Source organism: Neopelma chrysocephalum, unplaced genomic scaffold (genome assembly GCF_003984885.1).
Source record: "Neopelma chrysocephalum unplaced genomic scaffold, ASM398488v2 Primary Assembly neopelma1_63, whole genome shotgun sequence".
In the NCBI taxonomy this organism is placed as follows: Eukaryota; Metazoa; Chordata; class Aves; order Passeriformes; family Pipridae; genus Neopelma; species Neopelma chrysocephalum.
Genome location: NW_020897720.1, coordinates 3,768,257 through 3,790,053, shown reverse-complemented (window position 1 = coordinate 3,790,053; position 21,797 = coordinate 3,768,257). Strand labels below are relative to the sequence as shown.

The following is a 21,797-nucleotide window of genomic DNA, read 5'->3' as shown; positions in this document are numbered from 1 at the left end:
GGCGCTGCCCGCGGCCGGGGACAGCCCCGCACGGGGCGCGGGGCTCCCGGCGCGGGGCGGGCGGGGCCCCCCGGCCCGGCTTTCCCCGGTGCCAGGCGCTGACGCCAGGCGGGGTCCTCCAGGCCGCAACCATATAAGGGCTTCCTGCTTTCCATATATGGCCATGTACGTCATGGCCGGGGCGGCGCGCGGCCGGTGAGACCCGATATATAGGGGCGGTGTTGGGGCGGGCGGGGAGCCGAGCGCTTCCAGCGGGCACAGCCGGGGGGAGCCCCGGGCGGGCGGGCGGGGAGCCGAGCGCTTCCAGCGGGCAGCGCCGGGGCCACCGCGGCGCGGGGCGCACAGCAGGCGACGGCCGCCTCGCCGCAGCCGGCCCGTCCGCCGGCCCCGCGGCGGCAGCGCCATCACCCGTCAGAGCCGGAGCCCCGCGCCCTCATGGCCGCGGCCAAGGCGGAGATGCAGCTCCTGCCCCCGCTGCAGATCTCCGACCCCTTTGGCGCCTTCCCGCACTCGCCCCCCGCCATGGACACTCACTACCCCAAGCTGGAGGAGATGATGCTGCTCGGCGGCGGGGGCCCGCAGTTCCTCGCCCCGCCCGGGGCGCCCGAGAGCGGGGGCTTCGGCGCCGCCGGGGAGCCCGGGGAGCAGCACTTCGAGCACCTGGCGGCAGGTAAGCGCGCTGACCCGGCCCGGGCGGGCGGGGAGTCCCGGTCCGCCGCGGGGGCAGCGGCGCCTGCGGGAGCTCCGCGCTGCAGCGGCGCCCCCGGTCCCGGCGGCCGCGCGGGGGGATCCTCCTGTTTGCGTCAGAGCTCCGGACTGGCTGCGGCTGGAGCGCTGCCAGCGGCGCTGCAATATGTTACGCTCAATTAGTGATTAACCAGAATCTGGGGCTGCGCTGCGCTGGGGATGGCTCGCGAAGCTCCGGCAGCGGCTGCAGTGGCTGCTGGAAGTAATCGCTGTTCCTCTCTTTTCAGACACTTTTCCCGAAATCTCCCTGAACAACGAGAAAAGCCTGCCAGAAACCAGCTATCCCAACCAAACGACGCGGCTGCCGCCGATAACCTACACGGGGCGCTTCTCCTTAGAGCCGGCCCCCAACAGCGGCAACACCTTATGGCCAGAGCCTCTCTTCAGCCTCGTCAGTGGGCTGGTGGGCATGGCTAATGCACCTCCCACCTCGACGCCTACTTCATCATCGCCATCCTCCTCCTCGCAGAGCTCCCCACTGAGCTGCTCAGTCCAAGCCAGCGAGAACAGTCCAATCTATTCAGCTGCACCAACGTTTCCCAATTCCAGCTCTGACATTTTCCCTGAATCGCAGACCCAGTCCTTCCCCAACCCCTCTGGAACCCCCATCCAGTACCCACCTCCAGCTTATCCGACTGCTAAAACCAACTTTCAGGTGCCAATGATCCCGGATTACCTGTTCCCTCAGCAACAGGGAGAGCTCAGTCTTGTTCCGGCCGATCAGAAGCCCTTCCCAGCCCTGGAGACCAGAGCCCAGCAGCCTTCCCTCACGCCACTGTCCACTATTAAGGCATTTGCTACTCAGACTGGTTCCCAAGAGTTGAAGACCCTCAACACTAACTATCAGTCCCAGCTGATCAAGCCCAGCAGGATGAGGAAATACCCAAACCGTCCCAGCAAGACCCCTCCTCACGAGCGACCCTACGCCTGCCCCGTGGAGTCCTGTGACCGGAGGTTTTCCCGATCCGATGAGCTGACGCGGCACATCCGCATCCACACGGGACAGAAACCTTTCCAGTGCCGCATCTGCATGCGGAACTTCAGCAGGAGCGACCACTTGACCACGCACATCCGCACACACACAGGGGAGAAGCCATTTGCCTGTGACATTTGTGGCAGAAAGTTTGCCAGGAGTGATGAGAGGAAGAGGCACACTAAAATCCACCTTAGGCAGAAGGACAAGAAAGTGGAAAAGGCAGCTCCAGTCTCAACTGCTTCCCCAATTCCTGCCTATTCATCCTCTGTGACTACATCCTACCCTTCCTCCATCACCACCACTTATCCCTCACCAGTGCGCACAGTGTATTCCTCTCCTGCTCCGTCTTCCTATCCGTCCCCTGCACACACCACATTCCCCTCCCCTTCTATAGCAACCACTTATCCCTCTGGCACTGCCACTTTTCAGACCCAAGTGGCCACCTCCTTCTCATCTCCAGGGGTCACCAATAATTTCAGCTCTCAGGTGACCTCAGCACTTTCAGACATGAACTCAGCCTTTTCTCCAAGGACAATTGAGATCTGCTGAGATGACCTTCTGGAACAGGAGAATTCACCTTTTCCATTGGTATTATCAGACATGGAGTCTCCAATTACTCCCCCAACACCATACGTTGCAAGGCTATTTAACTTTAGTTTAAACTTCAGCTGCCTGAAACAACTGCTGCTTAAGTTTTCCACCTCTGTTGAATGACTTAATTTGCATGGACTGTGGATATAAGTTCAATATAATTTTCCCCGTAAACAATAGTCTTTTATTAGGAAGAAAGGACTTTTAAGTATCTAGCTGATGTAAATTGTACATGTGCCATGGTTTTGCTTTCCTTTAGGGTACTATTGATGTGGAAAAGAAAATCTTTGCATATTCATATTGTATTATTTGGAGTTTGCAGGGCCATATTTTGTAAATGTTAATTCTATTTCAGTGACAATGCTGTAACGCGTTTCAAACTTCTTTGGGAACAGCACTTACTGTATTTGAGCATGTTAGAGTGATGCTGTGTAAATATCATCTGATGAGACACTCACATGTGGCAGAAGTTTTGTTTTAAAAGTTAAAAGTCTTGGTGCCTTTTTGTGAAGCCTTGCTGACGTCATGCATTTGTGTGAATGGATGCTTTGCATCTTGCCTTAAAGTGAAAGGGATGTTACTCAAAGAATGTAAAGGAAAGCAGGGAATGGGTGGGGAGAGGAGCAGGAGAAAGGCCTGAGGGATGGAATGTAAGCAAAAAAAAAAAAATCCCACACCTCTCAAAGTCTATTTTTGTTACAAAAATGTAAATTTATATATATATTCAGGAGTTGGAATGTTGTAGTTACCTACTGAGTAGGCAGCAATTTTTGTATGTTATGAACATGCAGTTCATTATTTTGTGGTTTATTTTTACTTTATAATTGTGTTTGTTAAAATGAAAGTGACTGTTTGGCTTCTAAACACATTGAATGCGCTTTCCTGCCAATGGGATATTTGGTGTACAATACCCTTCAGAAAAAAATAAATAAAATATCAAGTCGTGCAGACTTCCACGTTTTCCTTTAAGTTACTGCACAGGAAGACTGTGCCACAGCAATCCTGACTCCCTCAGTGGCTGCAAAGCCACAAGTGCTGCTTGTGTCCTGGAAAAATACCTGCTTAAAGAAAGGAGATCAGTCTCATGTCCAGTCGCTTGCAAAGGCTTGGATGGAGCACCCGCATCCTTGCATTAGGTGCATCACCTGCTCTTTTGAAGTAGCCCTGATTACTGTTTTCTGGCTTCTCCAGAAGCGTGTGAGCTAATCTTGGGAAGAAAACTGATTCTTCCAGTGCTGAAAGTTAAGTTAGAAAATTAGAATCTCAGCTGTGTTTGTAGGTAGTCAGAAGTCTTACTGGGTGGGAAGATAATAGAGCAGTTTTAAGGCTGGAAATACAATAAGCTCAGTCATAATGGCTGGTTGACAGAAGGTGGCCCTGCTCAGCTGAGGGCTGTCGTGAGTTCCCCTTTGACACAACATAGGGCATGTAAGTGTGTGGCCCTGTCAGACTTTATTACAGGTGTGTCAGTATTTGTAGGAGAAAACCCTTCCTTAGGGGATGGTTTGAAATACGTTCCAGGGGTTATGTGGCCACTGCAGACTGAAGTCAGAGGAGTTTCATCCCTGAGAACTAGTGGTGCAGGTACAGAACAGGATTCTGCTGTCTGTCCTTTTGAATGGGCTCTCTACAGATCACTGGTGTTTAGGGTTGTGAGTGGCTAGGATACACGCTATTTCCATGGCCTTCACCCCATAAAAAGCAAGCAGATTCCCAGGCTGGAAAAGCACCGACCGTGCGTTTTCTGCGGGATCTCCCGTTGGCCGTCGGCCCGAAGACAAGGACATCCGATTCTTAAAAAGTTCCCTTCTAGTCCAGCTGGGAGGACGAGCCGGTTCCAAGGAGGCTGTTCCCAGGGAACCAGCAGGTGCTGCCACCGACCGGGGGAAGCCCTTTCCCTGCGGGAAGCGCAGCGCGGGGGGAGGGAGGGAAGAACCTTTTTCCCCCACTCACGGGCAGGAACCGCGCTCGCCCGAGTCAAAGCCCGGCTGCCGGTGATCTAAAGCTGTCGGTGATCCAAAGCTGTCGCTGATCTAAAGCCGTCGGCGATCCAAAGCTGTCGGCGATCCCAAGCCCGGCTCCGACCCGAGCGGGGGCCCCGCGCGCGCGCGCACACGGCTCTCGGGGGCGCGCCCGGGCCCCGTCACGCGGCCCCGGGCGGGCGGAAGCGCCGCGGCCGCCGGAACCGCGCGGACCATATTTGGCTCTTCCTGAGCGGCCTTTTATGGCACTTCCGAGGCCCAAAAAAGGCGTTTCCTGCCCCGGCCGTTCCGGGGCCGCTCTGCGCAGCCGCTGCGGACCCCGCGGAGACACCGCCCCCTCCCCGGGCACGGACCGGGAACGGCGCTGATCCAGCCCCGGGAACGGCCCCGATCCAGCCCCGGGAACGGCCCCGCTGCCCCCCGCTCCTGCCGTTCGGTGCCGGCAGCAGGGGCCGAGTCGCTCCCCCCCCCACGCCTCCGAAAGAGGTAGGATGCCCGCCTGACCCCCCTGCAGAGCCCGGGGACCGTGTCCACCAGGACCTTCCCCATCCCGGCTTCTCCTCTGCGGGGCCCTTCCACGAGCGACTCTTCACCTGGATAGTCCGAGCCCGGGCGGCTGCTTTGTGCTTTATATGCACCAGATAAAAATGGTTTCCTTTCCCTTTAGAAATAAGGAGCTAAAAATCACTTAAGGCATACTTAAGAGCCCAGTGTCTCCTGCGGTGTCCCGTTGCGTTGTGTCCTGTTGTTTTCTGGAAATGCCACTGGAGGCTCTCTATAAAAACTGGTGAAATGCAGCTGTTACAGGTATTTTCTGTTGAGACTGAAAATCGCTCTGACCAAGTAGGTCACTGGCCCTGACTGAAGAGACGAGACTTAACGAGGAGCAGAGAGACTTCTCTGCAGGCAGAGACTTTGTAGTGAAGAGATACGTGACCGTGGGTCCCCTTTTCCTCCAGGGCTCCTGCTGGTGCAGGTCCAGACCACAGGGGTGATTTTGTGCGTCTGAGCAAGACCTCAGGTGACCCTAGGAAAAATAACTTTGTAGATTCTGAACTAGCATCGGGGGAAGTGAAGGTGGTCTGAGCTGCCGCAGATGGCCTTGAAGGGCTACCCCCAAGCACAGGTTCAGCACTGTCAGGTTTGACTGAAGCTGGATGCAGTGGGTGAAGGCTGGCTCATGAAGAGCGTCTTTGACCCCTTCTAAACCAAACTGTTAACTAGGGCTGAACTTTTCCAAATCAAACTCTTAACTAGGGCTAGGGTGTTTCTTGACTTTTTTGGTATAAGTGGCTGTGTTTTTTTTTTGTTTTTGGCCCAGTAGACTCAGTAATCCTCCAAAGTTATGTGTGTAGTTAATGTATTTATGAAGAGGGCTTGGCTGTGGGATTTTTGAGCTAAACACTCTCATGTTTTTACCTGTGTACATCATCTTAATGTAGCCCTAACAAGTTCTAGTTAGACCTAGAAAAGAGATTACATGCTTTAAAGTGCACTGAGTCTCTAGGATGAAATATGAGCTGTAGCTAAAGAACAAGAACTTTTATAATAGTTAAGTTTTTTTGCTACAATCAGAGTGACTTTGTTTTTAAAAAATCAGCCTTGACTGATAGACTTTAATGATTTATGGTCTTGGCTTGATGAATGAAACTCTCTTCCAAATAGCTGAGTCTGATGCTTATACATATTCTCTGGCACTTTGCAGGGTTCAATTTGTGATCATTGTTTGGCACAGTCATAATGAAAATGATGGATGGTTACGAAGGAGTATTTCTAATGTGTATATTTCAAAAGCATCATTAAAGTATTCTTCTTGAACTTTTTTTTTAATAAGCATATAGGCTCATCTTTTTCTTTTGTGAGCTTTTCCTACTACTTTTTTGTATCTCCAAATGCCAATGATGTTACACAATAATGCTACCAGTAAATGTTGATACTTGAAAGTTCTGGTCTCCAGTGTCCTCTTTTAGGTTGACCTGAGGAATATTACCTGACTTCTGCTATCCCAAGTGCTGTGATAGTGGCCTTCCCCTCCAGCAATAGAACTGTTGATCACAAATAGACTTGTGAACACCAGAGTTGGAAGTTTGATTTGAGGCAGAAGTTTGATTTGATGGTTAAAAGGCAGTGAATGCCTTCAGCCCTTTGCTAAGATGCAGTTAAAACTTCTAAGCAGACTGAGCATTACTTTTTATCTGTCAGTGGCTGTTCTCCAATCTGATAGAGTTAGTTGGGGATGGCTTTAGAAGCTCTTGAAATCATGTTACATAATGAATATGTAAAATGTGTTTATCCAAATTGCTGCACTCATTTGACTGCACAGGTGTGTGTGGCTCTCAGGTTATCGACTTGAATGTGCCCAGCTACGGAGCAAGTCACTGAACTTCCTGGTGCATTCCAACACGTGACATTCTGTGAGCTGAGTGCATGAACCGGAACTGGGCTTCCAGGTTTGCCTGCATTTACAGGAATTCTAGTCACAGCAGCCTTGGGGAACCCTCAAAGTACTGTAAACCCACCTTAGTAAAGTCTAAGCTTTGACTTCTTAGTCAAAGAAGTGTCATTAAGCTACGCAGTGAATGCGTTCAGTTGTACCATTTTTAATGGTTTTGACTCTGTTTGTCGTTGGAATACCTGAAAGAACACTGGAACAGAAGGAAATGAAGGGCCAGACTCGATGAGGAAATCTTATTACAAATTTCCTAGAACAAAATGTCAGCAGTGGTTCTTAGAACACTGGCTAGAATGTTTCTTCCTAATTAATCACGGAACTGGAGTTGGAAACATGACAAAGTTGAAGGAAATGTGCAGCAGTAGCATTTTGTTCTGAAGATACTTGTGATTAAAGGTCTTGGCCATGATTCCTAACTTCTGTGCTCTCAGGCACACACAGCCAAATGGTAGCAGGTGAAAGAAAGCTCAGAGTTCTTTTGTGCAGGCTTTAGAGAGATTTCTGATCATTTCTCGACTTTAGGGAGAGCAGCTTGTATCATACCCGGATCTGAGCTGTTTGGCTCCTTCAGAGATGGCGCCAGCAGGCTTTAGATATCCTATGCTGCCACCTTATGTCTGGAAACAAAACTGACTTGGATGTTCTTACCGGGAAATACTCATGTTAATGCTCAAGTGACCTTGTAACTGTAGCTCTAGTCTTGAGTATGAAAACAATCACATCAAGTGATTGCAGTTTCGATTCCTTTGATTTTCTTTAGGAATCTGAGACTAAGCTTCTTGGTGGGTTTTGGCTTTTTTGTTTGTTTGGGTTTTTTGTTGTTTTCAGTTTGTTTGGGGTTTTTATTGGTAGGAGAGTGATTGTGTTGTCCTCTCCCCATTTGCTTGTGTTTTCATTTTCTCCTTCCCAGTTCCTCACTGAACTCACAAGGAGTAGAAAGCTGTTTTATTTTCTAGCTCTGGGTGCCTGGAGACAAAGACTGGAATACATATCTTTGGAGCATAACATAAAGAGCATGACTTACATCTGGAAGTTTGTAATTTCTATTTTCTGATGCTGCTTTCCATGGTTCATTCCTGCTGTCAGTTGGCAACAGCCAGAATGCTCTGTGACGGCAAACTCCACACTTGTAGATTCTTGGCAAAGGATGGAATAACTCACAAGTGGGGTCTGGAGTGAAAATGGTTCTTTTAAAATAAGGCAAAGAATACAATAAATAAAAATGGGCATCCTTTTTATGTATGAAATAAATAGGAACTAAAATGCTAATAAATAGGAATTAAAAAAAGGCACTTTTTCATTTTATTTGGTTTCATCTCTCATTTTTTTAATGCAAGAAACCCCCTGTAGTGAGTAATCAGAACAGAAGTGTGAAAGTGAGGAGCCTTTGACTTCCACAGTGCACTTCATTGTCCTTTTCTCCTCTCTTTCAGGACAGGAAAAAATCATTTAATTCAGCCCAGCGATGTCAAATGCTTTGGTGTTTGAGCAGCCAAACCCAAGAGCCTCCAGACCCATCAGCCTGCATTGGAGGAAAATCCACTGGAGCAGCCAACACTGCTTTATCTCCATGGACAACCCTCTGGGTCTGGGCAAATGCAGCCCCTGAGGGAGGGCAAAAAAAGCAGGACCTCAATCTGTGAGTGTCTGAGAAATAAGGGAGAGACAAATGTATGTGTCATCCTCTGCCTCAGGGGACCAGGAAAAGCCACTGAGTAAAAAACAAAAATGCTGCTCCACAGGGAGCCCCTGCACAGGAATGAACTTTATTCTGTGCTTCCTGTCGGTTCCCACGTTAGCCCAAGTCTCCAGACTGGGTCATGCAGGACTTGAGGTACCAAGTACAAACTCTGAGGATATTTGTAAATTAAGGTGGTAGAACTTAAAGTGTATTCTTTACTTTTTCATTCCTCAGAATTTCCATGGTATTTGATACTAAATACCTCGGAGAGGTCTGTCATCCTTGGGGATGGGAGAGTTCTGGCTGCAGTTCCCATCTCCCTGCAGGCCAAAGCTTGGTGTTCCCTGTGCTCCAAAGGTGGTGGATGGAAAGGTTGGGAATGCTGTTGGTGCAGGCCCTGCTCAGCCAGGACCATGACTTTCCATCTTTCCACCTCTTCTGTCCCTTCCCTTGGATTTTCCAAGGAGCTGTGGTGTGCCACGGGCAGCATAGATGGCTTAGTCCCAGAATCCTCAGGATGGAACATAGAGAAAATAGCAGGAATATGGAAATTTCATGCACCGAGAGTTTTTGGTGCTCTGGATCAAATCTTGGATTTATAATGTTAAAGGAGAGGGCGGGGCTTGGGCAGTGGGTGGGGAGGGCGGGGTCGGGCAGCACTTGGCTGTTCTGGGGCTTCTCTCTCTGTCTCCTTGTCATTATTGTTCTTATCCCTGCTATTGTTACTATTGTTAGTGTTATGTATTAACATGAATATTAAATTATTATATTTTTCTTGGTTTCCATCATTAAACTATTCTGATCTCACCCGACGAGCTGTATTTTTTCCTTTGATCTCTTCCCCATCTCACTGCGGGGGCTGCTGGTGCCCAAATGCCGTCTGGGGTTCAGCCATGACTCCAGGGCAATTTTGGGGGCTCAGAACCAGACTCGGTCGGTTTTTGGGCTCCCACAGAGAGATCCAGTGCTGCGTTTGGGCGGATCGGAACTGAGCCCGAGTCCTGCGATTCCGGGCTCATAAGCAGAGACCCCAGTGCTGCGTTTTGGGGGCTCAGAACCAGGCTCACTTGGCCAATTTTTGGGCTCACAAGGAGAGACCAAGTGCTGTGTTTTGGAGGCTCAAAATCAGGCTTAGAGCTTAAAAACACAGACTAAATCCTGCATCGCGGCTGCGGGACGGACGGGACGGACAGGAGGGACGGGAGGGACGGGCGGGAGGCGGTGCCGGGACGGGCGGGCGGTGCTGGCGCGGCGCCGCCACCGGAGGGCGCCGCTGGGGCGGGCGGGGCGGAGCCGCTGCGCTCCCCGGTGCCCGCGGGACCGGACGGAGCCCGGCACAGACCCCGACACAGACTCGGCACCGACCCGGCACCGCTCCGGCCCACGGCCGCCCCGCCGGGGCAGGGAGCGGGGCGGCACGGACACGGTAAGGGCGAGGGGTCGGGTCCCGCCGGCGGCGCGTTTGGCTCCCCCGCGCCCGTCCCGCGCGGTGCGGTCGCTGGGTCGGGGCTTGTCCCGTTGTCCCCTCCCGTCCCGCTGGCGGAGCGGGCAGGGGGCTCGTCTGCCGGCGGAACCCCCGCGGTTCAGGAGCAGGGGACAGGCCCGGGCATGTCCCGGGAGGCGGCGCCTGCGCGGCCCCGCCGTGCCCCGCACATCCCCCGCACATCCCGGGAATCACCCGCGGCCGGGGATAACCCGGGAGTCACTGGGGCTGGGGCTGACCCCGCGTGTGCCCGGCCGTGTGCCTTTGCTTTAGAGGCGGCTGTAACTCGGTGACTTTTCCCCCGTTCGGCTGTTTGACACGCGCGGGTGTTTCGTTGTTGCAGATGATCGACACCCTGGTGAGCACCGAGGCCGAGGAGCTGCTGCTCCAGCTCTCGGCGCTGCTGGAGCAGGAGCTGCGGGCTCAGCCCAAGCCCGCCGGGCTCAGGCTGGTCGAGGCTGCTCACGACAATGGCCTTCGAATGACCGCACGGCTGCGGGACTTCGAAGTGAAAGACCTGCTCAGCTTAACTCAGTTCTTTGGCTTCCACACGGAGACGTTTTCCCTGGCTGTGAATTTCTTGGATAGATTCTTGTCCAAAATGAAGGTAAGGCTTTTTAAAGTATAAGCTCTCAGTCGTTAGCTCCTGGTCATTGCGTTAGAACATACTGGGTTTAGATGGCTAAAGGTTTAGCTCCTTCCATAGATCTGGATTGCACCAGGTGTTCCCTGTTCAGATTTTAGTATTGTTAAGAAAGCTGTTTCCTCTGGAGAAGACAAGGAATAGGGTTTCAACTTTAGGATGCCCATAGGCTGGGAAATGCAGGGCATTTAATGGGTTAGACCAAGACAGACTGTCTTTCCTGTCGCATGGATACAAGAACATCTTAAATTACTTCTTACTTAACTGCCTTTTCAACCTGCCTGTGTATATCAAGATGCTGTTCAACACTCAGAGTCTGGTGGAACATCAGTTAGCACTCCATTCTCCCGTGCAGAAGTGACATGCTGACCTGGGTTGTTTTTAATTGTCTGACAAGACAGGATTACCACTGTACAATCTGGACAAGAACAAAAGCTTGTTTTCCTTGTGTGTTAAAACAAAAATGAGAAAGCTAGATGGAGTGGATGGGAAAATGATGATTTGAAAGACTTCTGAATCCAAATAAGCAGTAAAAACGTGGACTGCAATGTCTGTGGAATAAAATAAATCTGTATATATATATACATATATATATGTGTATATATATTTTTTAAAAGATTTAGAAACCCCCATTTTTTTTGTATCAGCCAATATGTACAACACTTTAAGTCCTAAAAGCTTTTGATTAGGCTATTATAGAACCTCATTAAGAAACTAGTTCTACCTCAATCAAAATATATTGTTCTGCAATCTTGCTTTTTAGATGAATGAGGTGGAACTTGTAGTGTGTAACTGTCTTCTTCTTTGGTTAAATAAAAAGAATGTAAGATAAAAGACTTAGTTCTCAATCTCCAAAAAACAGAACAGCCCCCCCTTCCTCCCATAATTTTTCCTACAATACATTGGTGCCTGCAGTTTGGTACTTACATGTTGTAATGGCTGATCAAAGGCCTTCCTCTCTGAAGGTAACAACAATTAATTTTTCTTTAGGTGCAGCCTAAACACTTGGGCTGTGTTGGACTCAGCTGCTTCTACTTGGCTGTGAAGGCATCAGAAGAAGAAAGAAATGTGCCCTTGGCCACTGACTTAATTCGGATAAGCCAGTACAGGTTCACTGTTTCTGATATGATGAGAATGGAGAAAATCATATTGGAGAAGCTGTGTTGGAAAGTGAAAGCTACAACAGCCTTCCAGTTTCTACAGCTGTATCATTCACTCATTAACGAGAATTTAAGCTGTGAAAGGTAAAATAGCTAATACTAATTTTGCTCTTAACTGCATATGATCAGGAAGCCTACACAGAAAAATAAGCAGGAAAATTGCTCAAGTAATTGGCCTTTCTATACTTTAAAAATCACACAAACTTTTCTCTTTATTGGTAAATATCATAAATGTGAGTATATGTGGTTTAATATTAAATATTGTTTGCATAAATTGATCTAAAGAGTATTGCTCTCTAAGCTGAAAACCAAACTTGCTCAGTGATGATGGTATAATGAATCTCTGCTTATGCTGCATTAAAGTATTGCCTTATTGCAAAGATTGCAAAATCTGGCTTAAAAAAGATTCCTTTTGCTAGTAAGCACTAAAATTCCCTGTTGTTAAACCTGTTTTGACAATGCAACTCTCCCCAGCGTAACACAAGATTTATTTTTAGCACTAGGACTGCCAAAGCTGAACACCTGTTTGACTGTAACCCTAGAACTTTTGGGACAGACGAGGTCTTTGTTTAGATATTGAACATTGTTGCTGCTTCTGTGAGTTCCCAGGGTGATGCTGCCGTGCTCAAGGTTGCATTTTTCTACATTCACTCATCTGTTTTTATTCTAGGAGAAAGTACCTTAATTTTGAGAGACTTGAGACTCAGCTTAAGGCCTGTCACTGCAGAATCATGTTTTCTAAAGCCAAGGTAAACATCTTGAAAGTTCAAAGACAGTGAAACTACTGAAACTTAACAAAGCAGTGTTCAAAAACGTTGTCTCTCTCTCCAGCCTTCTGTCTTGGCACTGTCTATTATGGCACTAGAGATAGAAGAACAAAAGCTGCTGGAGTTGACAGAGGCATTGGAATTTCTGCAGTTGCATTCCAAGGTATGTACACACAAAGTTTCAGGGGAGGACAGAATTAAAATGCTTGCAAGGGTCTACACAGTGGGGAAGGGGGAGGTGCATTGTCATACTGGTTTCTTTTCTGGCTTTGTTGTGGTGTTTTGTTGGTTTTTTTTCCATTTGGCCTGGGATATTTGGCCAAAGATGCAAAGATGAAGAAGCTGGAAGTACATGTATGAAATAAGGATTTAACTAGTTATTAATGACAGAATCTTTTCTGTCTTGCTGTTTAGATAAACAACAGAGATTTGACCTTCTGGAAGGAACTGGTTTTAAAGTGCCTTACAGAATATTCCTCGAGCAAGTGCTCCAAACCAAATGTCCAGAAGTTAAAGTGGATTGTGTCTGGACGTACAGCACGGCAGCTCAAACACAGCTACTACAGAATAACACACCTTCCTACCATTCCAGAGACCAGCTCATAAAAGGTAACTCCTTGCAAAATCAACTTCTGATAATGTAGAAGTAATTAGCTATTAACTGCCTCAAAGTTTCTTATTCCATGTAGGTTACCTCATGGAAAATATGTAACATAAACACAGTAGGCCTGTCTTAGAGGCAGGTCTGTTCTCGTGTTCATGCTTGAGCCACTGCTGTACCTAAAGAAGTGACAACCTAATATATGAACACTGGAGAACTGATCCTCTGGTGTGCTGTTGGGGGCAGAAATGTTCTATAGACATTGGGACCTCATTCAAACTAAAATTTGGAGTAAAGCTGGTAAAAAGGCAGAGAAAAAACTTGACTTGCTCCCATTCTAAAAAGAAAAAAAAGTAAAATCAGCCTGTTAGAATGAGTTTCTTGTAATTGTTCACTTAAACCACTTAACAAGGAAGACAGTTTTAATACCATTTTACTGTTCAGTAAAGTCTAAAATCTGTAATTCAGTCATTCATGTTACTGCAGTTTTACTCTGTAGAAACTGTGAACTACTTCCTTACCCAGACTTTAATTCCAGAGGCTACACCTTTCCTGCTGTATTGCTGTTGTCTTGCTGTATTAAGATCTCATGTTTTGTTTGGCTCTTGTTGAAAGCCCTTCAGTTGACTGGTTTGTTTGTTTTTACAGGAGTACAATAACATGAAGGAAAAAACATCCTGTGACCTTGTCAACAGGCACATGAATACTTGAGAAACAAAGTCTGAACCATGATCTTAACGAAGAACTCAACTCATGGAAAGAACACGTAACATTTCAGACTAAAGATCCTCCCAGCAAATATGTTCTTTTCATGATGATTACAACAGAATGTGGTGTCACTTTTCAGTCTTATTTGGCAGACTGTTCACTATTCAGTGAAACACCACAATACAAGGAATTTTAACACCTTATAGTTTGTAGAGCAGCTCGTGTAATCTAACCTTGGTTTACTGTAACTGCAGGTGCCGAATCATATATTTAATTTAAAAAATCGGGTTCACTTTCCGAGGATTACATGATACTAGAAAGATACGATGTGCAGTGCTGCAGTGTGTTAATCAAACAGCAGACTAATCCCACTCACTACTGCTGACAATAGCAAATTCCTGTCAGCCCACCTGACGTGCTGTTTGGGCAGTGTCATGTGTCCACGTGTCCCTGCTGAGCAGGGCACTGGCCTTCTACCATAGACACATTAAAAATTAGCCTTTGTGATACCCACTGAACGTGTTGAGTAGCTAAAGCAGGAGGAAAGAAAAAGTTTAATGCATTTCCTTATAAAAGGCAGTCACTAACACAGCATCAGTAACTGCAGTGTTTTGTGAGAGCCGTAGTTTACTGAGATTACAAATAGGAATTAGTTCCCAGAGTGTAAAAACTCTGTGATACCTAATGAAGGCCAAGAGAAAGTACTGGCTCACATGCTCTAGATCTGACATTAGTTTTGCAGAGTTTTGCTGTACTAAAGGTAAATGCTGATGCTGAACAGGCACATTGCCACAGGCACAGTAGGAGCAGGGCTAATTCCCCATCTTGGACTGTGTGTAGGAGCAATCTGGTTGAGAAACATTGAAGATTGCTTCAACTCTGATCTCTAATGGTAACCTGTGTAAAATACAACTGTTTTTTTTCTGCAGACCAGATCAGTACTTGAGGCATATCATGCTTCTAGTGCTAAAAAGGAAGTGAATAATAGGAATGTATTATTGTATGTTAGATGACTAGAGGTGCTGGGGGAATGTTGCTTATGTCCTCTTGAATTCTGCATCACTGTGGGATGGGGGACGTTAGCAACAGGCTGTGAAAACTGATTGTCATATGGACCAGTGTAGTGGAGAAGGAGAGATCAGAGTGTGGGCTTAGGTGTTAGCCAGCCAAGCCTTCCCCATTATGGGAACAGCTGAGGGGGAAACCATTCAAACCAGTTAAACCTTTCACACAAGACTCCATACCAAAGCTCTGTCCTGGACTAATCAAGCCTCACGAGCTCATGGGAGTGACTGCACATGTACCATGTAATTGGGTATTGCACCTGCCAGAGCTCCCTGGGCATTGTCCTGGCTTGTGCAAAGCACTCCAGGGATTTGGACAAAGGTGTGCTTGGACTACTGGGAGAGGATACAATTCTCATTGTCCTGTCTCAATATTAAGATATGTACCTTTCAATTAAACATTGAAATGTGCTTAACTGAGCAGCTTTTTTCTTTCTTGTTATAAAACATCTTAGTAGGAAGCCTATAAAGTGACTTACACCCAAACAGTACCTGGAGGAAAACTTCCAGGCATGAGGTAAGACACTATGGAGAAGTTTTTTCAGTTTGTTGTTACAATTGATTACAATTTTTTCAACTTGGCCCACAATTACTCTAAATTCTTTGAGATGTGAATGTGTCGAGACTGAAAAGACTGACTTAAGTAGCTTAGACTGTTCAAATTTGGCTTCAGCTCTTCCATTATTTATCTAATAGTACGTATCATTCCAAGTGGTTGAAATGCTTCATGGCTGTGTCCTTAATGGTGTGTACAGAATTCCTCATTGGCATGTGCAAAAGGTTGTATGAAATAATAGCTGAGTTTACAATGTGGCTATTAAATTTAAAACTATATACTAAAATGTACAGCTTTCTAGATACACTGTCAACAATTTGCACTCTATGTTGGCAATGAATAGATGCAAGATAGCATTTCCTACTTAGGGACTCTTTCCAATTCCTTTGAAAAGTCTTTATATTTTCTTACTTTTAAAATCTTGAATACTTGTATGGGGAGACTATATTACATTAACACATAAAATTATCTAAATACAGATTTTCACCTCGCCTTTCAGTTTTCTAACATTGCTTACCTGGTAGCAAGCATTAATAATTAGTGCTATATTTGACAGCACAATGCATTGTATCTTGCCTCAAATAAGGTTTTACAGTAGTTGATTTAAATCACTTTTTAGAATGACATTACAAGTTCTCAGAGGGCTGCTACAAAGGGAAGGTGTTATTGTAGCCATCCTAATATCCTTCCTGTTACAAGTTAAAAGAAAATATTAACTATAACAGCTGTTCTTCAACAGTGAATCACAGAATGGGTAAGGCTGGACCAAGGGTGGGGCCATCTGGTCCCACCTCCCTGCTCAAGCAGGGTCATCCCAGAGCACATGGCACAGCATTGTGCCCAGATGGCTCTGGAATGTCTCCAGTGAGGGAGGCTCCACACCCTCTCTGGGCAATCTGTTCCAGTGCTCAGTCACTGCACAGGCAAGAAGTTCTTCCTCGTGTTCAGGTGGAGCTTCCTGGGCATCAGTTCCTGCCTGTTCCTCTTGTCCCACTGCTGGGCATCCCCGAGCAGAGCCTGCTCCATCCTCTGACAGACATGGATGAGGTCCCCTCTCAGTGTCTCTTCTCGAGGCTGAACAGCCCCACCTCCTTCAGCCTTTCCTCATAAGGGAGATGCTCCAGTCCCTTCATCATCTCTGCAGCCTCTGCTGGACCTGCTCCAGGAGCTTTCTCTTGTCCTGAGGAGCCCAGACCTGGACACAGCACTGCAGATGTGCCTCACTAGGGCTGAGCAGAGGGGCAGGATCACCCCCTGACCTGCTGGCAATGCTCTTCCCAATGCACCCCAGGATCCACTTGCCCTTCTTGTCCCCCAGGACACACTGCTGGCTCAGGGACAGCTTGTCCACCAGAACCCCCAGGGCCTTCTCTGCAGAGCTGCTCTCCAGCAGATCAGCCCCAGCCTGTGCTGGTGCCTGGGGCTGTTCCTCCTCAGGTGTAGATAAGCAAGAATAAGATGTATAAAGACAAGTGGTAGATTTATAACTCACTAGCTTACTACGGTGTTTCTAATAAGAAAAAATACCCAAACCAAACATTCTGCTCAAAAATGTTAGTTTTTTATGTACACCTTTCTCTATAATTTGTCCCTTAGTATTATAAGATAATTGCAGCTTATAAATCAGCTGGTAACATTTTATCTTCATTCTGCTGGAAGAGACCTCCTCTTGACTTAAGTAATTACTTTTGACAACAAGCCATTGAAGAGATCACTGAAGTCTTCACCAGTTCCGTGATTCCAGTCCTTAACTGTAACATGTAATTCCTCTAAAAGAACACAGATAAAGTTTACTTTTCAAGACTAGAAAAGTCTGGTCCTCCTTTGCTGTAGTTCCCAGAAATTTCTGCCCCACTGAAGTCAAATCCAGGGTTCTGATGGAGGTAAAAGAAAAAAATTGTTCAATAAATAGATTATTTGTAATAAAAATGCTTAAAAAACCCCCAACCCAACGCCTAAAACACTTTGGTAATATTCTACCGCTGTAACAAAGATATATAATAATCAACTTATCAGTTTGCCATGGCACTGCAAAACAACCTTTTGAAAGTACAGTGATAAAGCCTTATAAGCATTTTATATATATTGAACTAAAACATATGTTTCCATGGCACTGGGCAGCAGAACCATTTTGCTCAGCTTTCCTGGCTGTAACCTCTGTGTGCAAACACAAAATATAAGGAGTTTATGGTCCTTTAACTTGCCTCTCTTTGGAATCGTTCCAGTGTGAGCTTCCTCTGCATCTGGTCCTGTACCCAAGGATCAGCAGCATATTCATTTTCTAACAGAGATGTCCAACAATTTCCAGCATCTCTATTTGTCTTCATTAGTACAATTCGTATCAGCTGCCTGTCTTCTGTTGAATGAGAACACAGAGAACAACCTTTAGACTCAGTCCTGTGTGCCAGTCTTTTTGTTTTGGTGAATTCACCATTAACAAGCACGGGGTGTGTGAAGTAATTTAAATTCTTAATGCCAATGCCAACTGGGTTATTGATAAATAAATAAACATTAACAAGAAACAAAAAGGCTGAAGCAAAGATAGCCTGCACTGTCATCTCTCCCCTTTCTGGCTCGAAGTTGTTTTAAGGCATTAAAACACAGTGCATAAGAACTTCTATTGCAAACATAAACTAACCTCTTGAAGAGGTTCACAACAGAGAAGAGATTTAATCTATTAATACAGACACCTCTGCTAAGGCAATAATGATTTGAGGTCAGGCTTTACAGAGTTATTACCAACAAAAGTCAGAACTAAGTTTTAGGGACACATGAAGGGATAATTAATTTGCTTAGACACAGTGTGCATGCCCACAGACAATATACTGGAAGCAGATTTCAAAGTTAGCACATAGGGTGCTTAGTTCTACTTAAGTGAATAAATACAGCATTGTAAGTGTATTTTGAAGATTATTCACATACTGAAAAAGATGGGCTTAACAATGTTTGTTAACACTTCTAGTTTTCATGCTTAAGTTACTAAATTATTAATCTATATTTAGAACAAATATTGAATGGAAAACAAAATTCTTCACAGGAAACATTAAGTGAGAGGCACAGTCCACAAACATGACTGCCAAAACATGCTGAATATTTTACAGTATTTATAATATAACAATCAGATATGCTTTTTTTGCTAATTATATGTAGCTACCTTAGTGGGATTTTTAAATTTCTTTTAGATTCTCTGGGACTGCAGATTTTGTCACCCGTTCCAAAAATATAATGCATAAGAGAAGGAGAAAAAAACAGGAAAAGTAACAATTATGGAGAGGCACAGACCACAAAACTGTACCATCATTATTTACCTTTAAACGATGGTGTGCAAAAAACTTCTCACCTATATGCAAGTGTTTGTAATTCACTGACTATGGCCTTCCAGGATATGGTATTTTCCCATTAACCCTTATCTCTAGGGCTTTTATAGTACCTCAGTTCCTCAATCCAGCGATAATGACCTTTTTACAAAGCTTTGTACAGGGAAGAATCTTTTCCATTAGAAAAGGGGGGTGTAAACTCTTCTGCAGCACATATTGAGAAGTTCTACTGCCTTTATGTCATTTCAGATGCAGGTTATTACCTAATGTCCATGTTCCTTCATCAGTTACTGTAGAGTCAAAAAGTTTACCCTGCAAAAGACAGGTACAATATTACAAACCAGGAAAACCTCATCAGCATCTAGTTATATTGAATCATGAAGTTTTACTCACAACTTACAATCTTGTTTTCTGCTGAAAACAAATAGGGTGATCTGGCCCTACAAGTATAGACTTGCATATAGACTGTCAAAGAATTATTGTTTGTTAAGCAATTTTTTTTAAATTAATCATTTAATACCCATCACTGTTTCAGTATCTGGATTCAATGGAATGGCTTGTGTTTCTCAGCAGGCAATGCCATTTTTAGTACTCTTGCCATGAAAATGTCAGGGTTTGTGCCAAGGGCAATGCACAGGTCTGGTGCAGGGTACGTACAGTATGAACTGTTTGTTACCAATGTGAAAGTAAATCTGCCTCTGGTTTGGTTTTTTTGGCTTTCTGGAGCAATCAGAACTGAAATGCTGCCCGCATCCCTACCCAGAATGTAAATCCATGTGAATTTATTCTCTTCTTACAGAATCATAGAACGGTTTGGGTTGAAAGGGACCTTAAAGATCATCTCGTTCCACCCCCTGCCACGGGCAGGGGCACCTTCCACTATCCCAGGTTGCTCTAAGCCCTGTCCAACCTGGCCTGGAACACTTCCTGGGATGGGGCATCCACAGCTTCTCTGGGCAACCTGTGCCAGGACCTCACCACCCTCACAGGGAAGAACTTCTTCCTAATATCCAGTCTAGCCCTCTCTCTGTTTGAAGCCATTCCCTCTTGACCTGTCAGTACATGGCCTTGTAAAAAGTCCCTCTCCAGCTCTCTTGTCGGCTCCCTTCAGCTACTGGAGCACAGGAACAGTTTGGAAAAACCTCGTGCAGCTGGACAAAACTGTTTTTAATAAACTTATAACTGACTAGTTTATTACGCTGTTTCTAACAAGAAAAAACCACTCAAATGAAACATTCTGCTTAAAGATGTGAGTTTTTTATGTGCACCTTTCTCTATAGTTTGTCTGTAGTATTATAGGTTATTGCAGCTCATAAATCAGCTGGTAACACTTTATCTTCATTCTGCTGGAAGAGACTTCACTGAAGTAATTACTTTTGACAACAAGCCATTGAAGAGATCACTGAAATTTCCACCAGGTATATGATTCCTTTTGATGTATCAAACCCTAGATCTCTAAGGAAGAACAGAGAGGAGCCACAGGGCACAGGTGTGGAAACCTCTCAGGCAGCGAGGGGCAGGACATAAGGACGTAGATTTAAGCTGCACCAGAGGCGATTTAGGTTGGACTTTAAGACGAATTTCTTCATAGAAAGGATGATAAGACATTGGAACGGGCTGCCCAGGGACGGGGCGGACTCACCGTCCAAGGAAGTGGCACCCGGTGCCACAAGGTGTTGTTGGGTCACAGGCTGGACTCGATGATGATGCTGTGACCCTGTGACCCCCCCAGCGCCCCGCGGCCTCCGCCCCGGCCCTGCCGCCGCCCCGTCCCGTCCCTCCCGGTGCTCCCCGGCGGTACCTGCAGCAGCTCCTGCCCTCCCACGGCCAGCGCGATGTCGCGGCTGCCCAGGCTGCACCGCACGTCCTTGGCGCGGGTGCCCGGCGGGACGCGCACCTCGATGAACACCTCCTCCAGCGTCTGGTACCAGCGGCCCCACGGCGTCCCGCAGGGCACCACCCCGCTGCGCTCCTCGAACGGCGCCGACATGGGGCACGGCGGCTCCGGCGGGCACCGCTCAGCACAGCTCGGCCGCGGCAGCAAGGCTCAGCGCGGCTCGGTATCGCAGCGACCGCCGCCCCTCAGCGCCGCACGGCCCCCGCCCCGCCCCGCGCACGCGCCCCGCGCGGCCGCGCCCAGCCGGCCACCCTCGAGCCGATTGGCTGAGGCGTGCGGAGCGGCGCGCGGTGATTGGCCGGAGGGCGCGCGCTGCGGCCGTTGGGCCCCTTTGAAAGCCCGGGGCCGAGGGGGATGGATCCCACTGCAGTCATGGCGTCCGTGCCGCTGGAGAAGGGTCGCTCCCGGAGTGCTGGTACGGGGCAAGAACTGGGCTTGGGCGGGGAACGGGGTCCTTCAGCCGTGCCCGGGGGAACGGGGACCGAGCGCTTCAGCCTTGCCCGGGGGAGCGGGGACCGAGCCCTAGTGTGTCCCTCGCTGCCGGAGCCGCCTGTAGCGCGGCGCTTCAGGACCCCCGGAGCTCTCGCAGGTGTCTCCTGAGGGAAAAGATCCCGACTTCGTGTCCAATCCTGGCTGTTGCTAGATAAATACAGCAGTGAACGTGCCTAATGTGCGCGCTAACTAAAGCGGTGCTGGTCCTTGGTGTCCTCTGGTTCCGTGGTACAGCACGGCAAGGGACACGTACGGCTGAAGTGCTGCTCTTGAGGGTGTTTTGTGATGTATGACTTTCTGAATGAGTTTTTGGCTTTACCTGGTGCCTCTCTGCTGCCGTCGCCTGTTTTCGTGTTAAATGATGCTTTTATTTGCAGAAAGTCGAAGCGAGTAGATAAGCATTTACCGGGCTTGAGACTAATAATCGAATAAAGGGCTTGTAGCCATCATGATTCTATTGGCTGTTTCCCTTAAAATTATTTAATTTCTAAAAAAAACCCCGAAACGCTTTATTTTTGTTATAGAAGTTTAAGTGACTTAGTTATTTGAAGGAAAAGGCATTCACTAATATGTAAGTAGTATCTTCTAAATTGGGAAATGATGATTTTAAAAAACAAATGAAGCTTTTTAACACTTCAGGCTGGCTTTTTAACCAAATAGCATTAAGATCCTTTAGCCAT

At 47.1% G+C, this 21,797-nt stretch overlaps 4 protein-coding genes across 6 annotated transcripts in view; 3 read left to right on the top strand and 1 right to left on the bottom strand.

The window, feature by feature from the left end:
- Positions 1-3: 3 nt before the first annotated feature.
- On the top strand, positions 4-3,264 carry EGR1 (early growth response 1; the record flags this gene model as incomplete). Its single annotated transcript, XM_027682804.1, is given in 4 exon segments — positions 4-70; positions 73-212; positions 214-670; positions 975-3,264. Coding segments are annotated over 4 exon segments (1,962 nt in total), but the record flags the coding sequence as incomplete, so codon positions are not given.
- A 6,481-nt stretch (positions 3,265-9,745) lies between these two features.
- Positions 9,746-15,271, top strand: CCNG1 (cyclin G1). Its single transcript, XM_027682815.1, has 7 exons — positions 9,746-9,855; positions 10,256-10,519; positions 11,546-11,799; positions 12,386-12,464; positions 12,547-12,645; positions 12,897-13,091; positions 13,732-15,271. The coding sequence occupies exons 2-6, from the start codon at positions 10,256-10,258 to the stop codon at positions 13,086-13,088; spliced, it is 888 nt and encodes a 295-aa protein (XP_027538616.1). The 5' UTR covers positions 9,746-9,855; the 3' UTR covers positions 13,089-13,091; positions 13,732-15,271.
- A 1,679-nt stretch (positions 15,272-16,950) lies between these two features.
- On the bottom strand, positions 16,951-20,856 carry NUDCD2 (NudC domain containing 2). The gene is made up of 4 exons (XM_027682916.1): positions 20,530-20,856; positions 18,992-19,040; positions 17,616-17,767; positions 16,951-17,285 (listed from the first exon to the last, which is right to left on the bottom strand). Exons 1-4 carry the CDS (start codon positions 20,716-20,718, stop codon positions 17,202-17,204), a joined length of 474 nt encoding a protein of 157 aa, XP_027538717.1. The 5' UTR covers positions 20,719-20,856; the 3' UTR covers positions 16,951-17,201.
- A 71-nt stretch (positions 20,857-20,927) lies between these two features.
- The window catches only part of HMMR (hyaluronan mediated motility receptor), a 13,275-nt gene continuing 12,405 nt past the window's right edge, over positions 20,928-21,797 (top strand). For all 3 annotated transcript variants that reach the window (XM_027682473.1, XM_027682472.1, XM_027682471.1), the window contains exon 1: positions 20,928-21,040. In XM_027682473.1, coding sequence (XP_027538274.1) covers positions 20,980-21,040 — 61 coding nt within the window. In that variant the 5' untranslated portion in view covers positions 20,928-20,979. The remainder of the gene's footprint in view (positions 21,041-21,797) is intronic.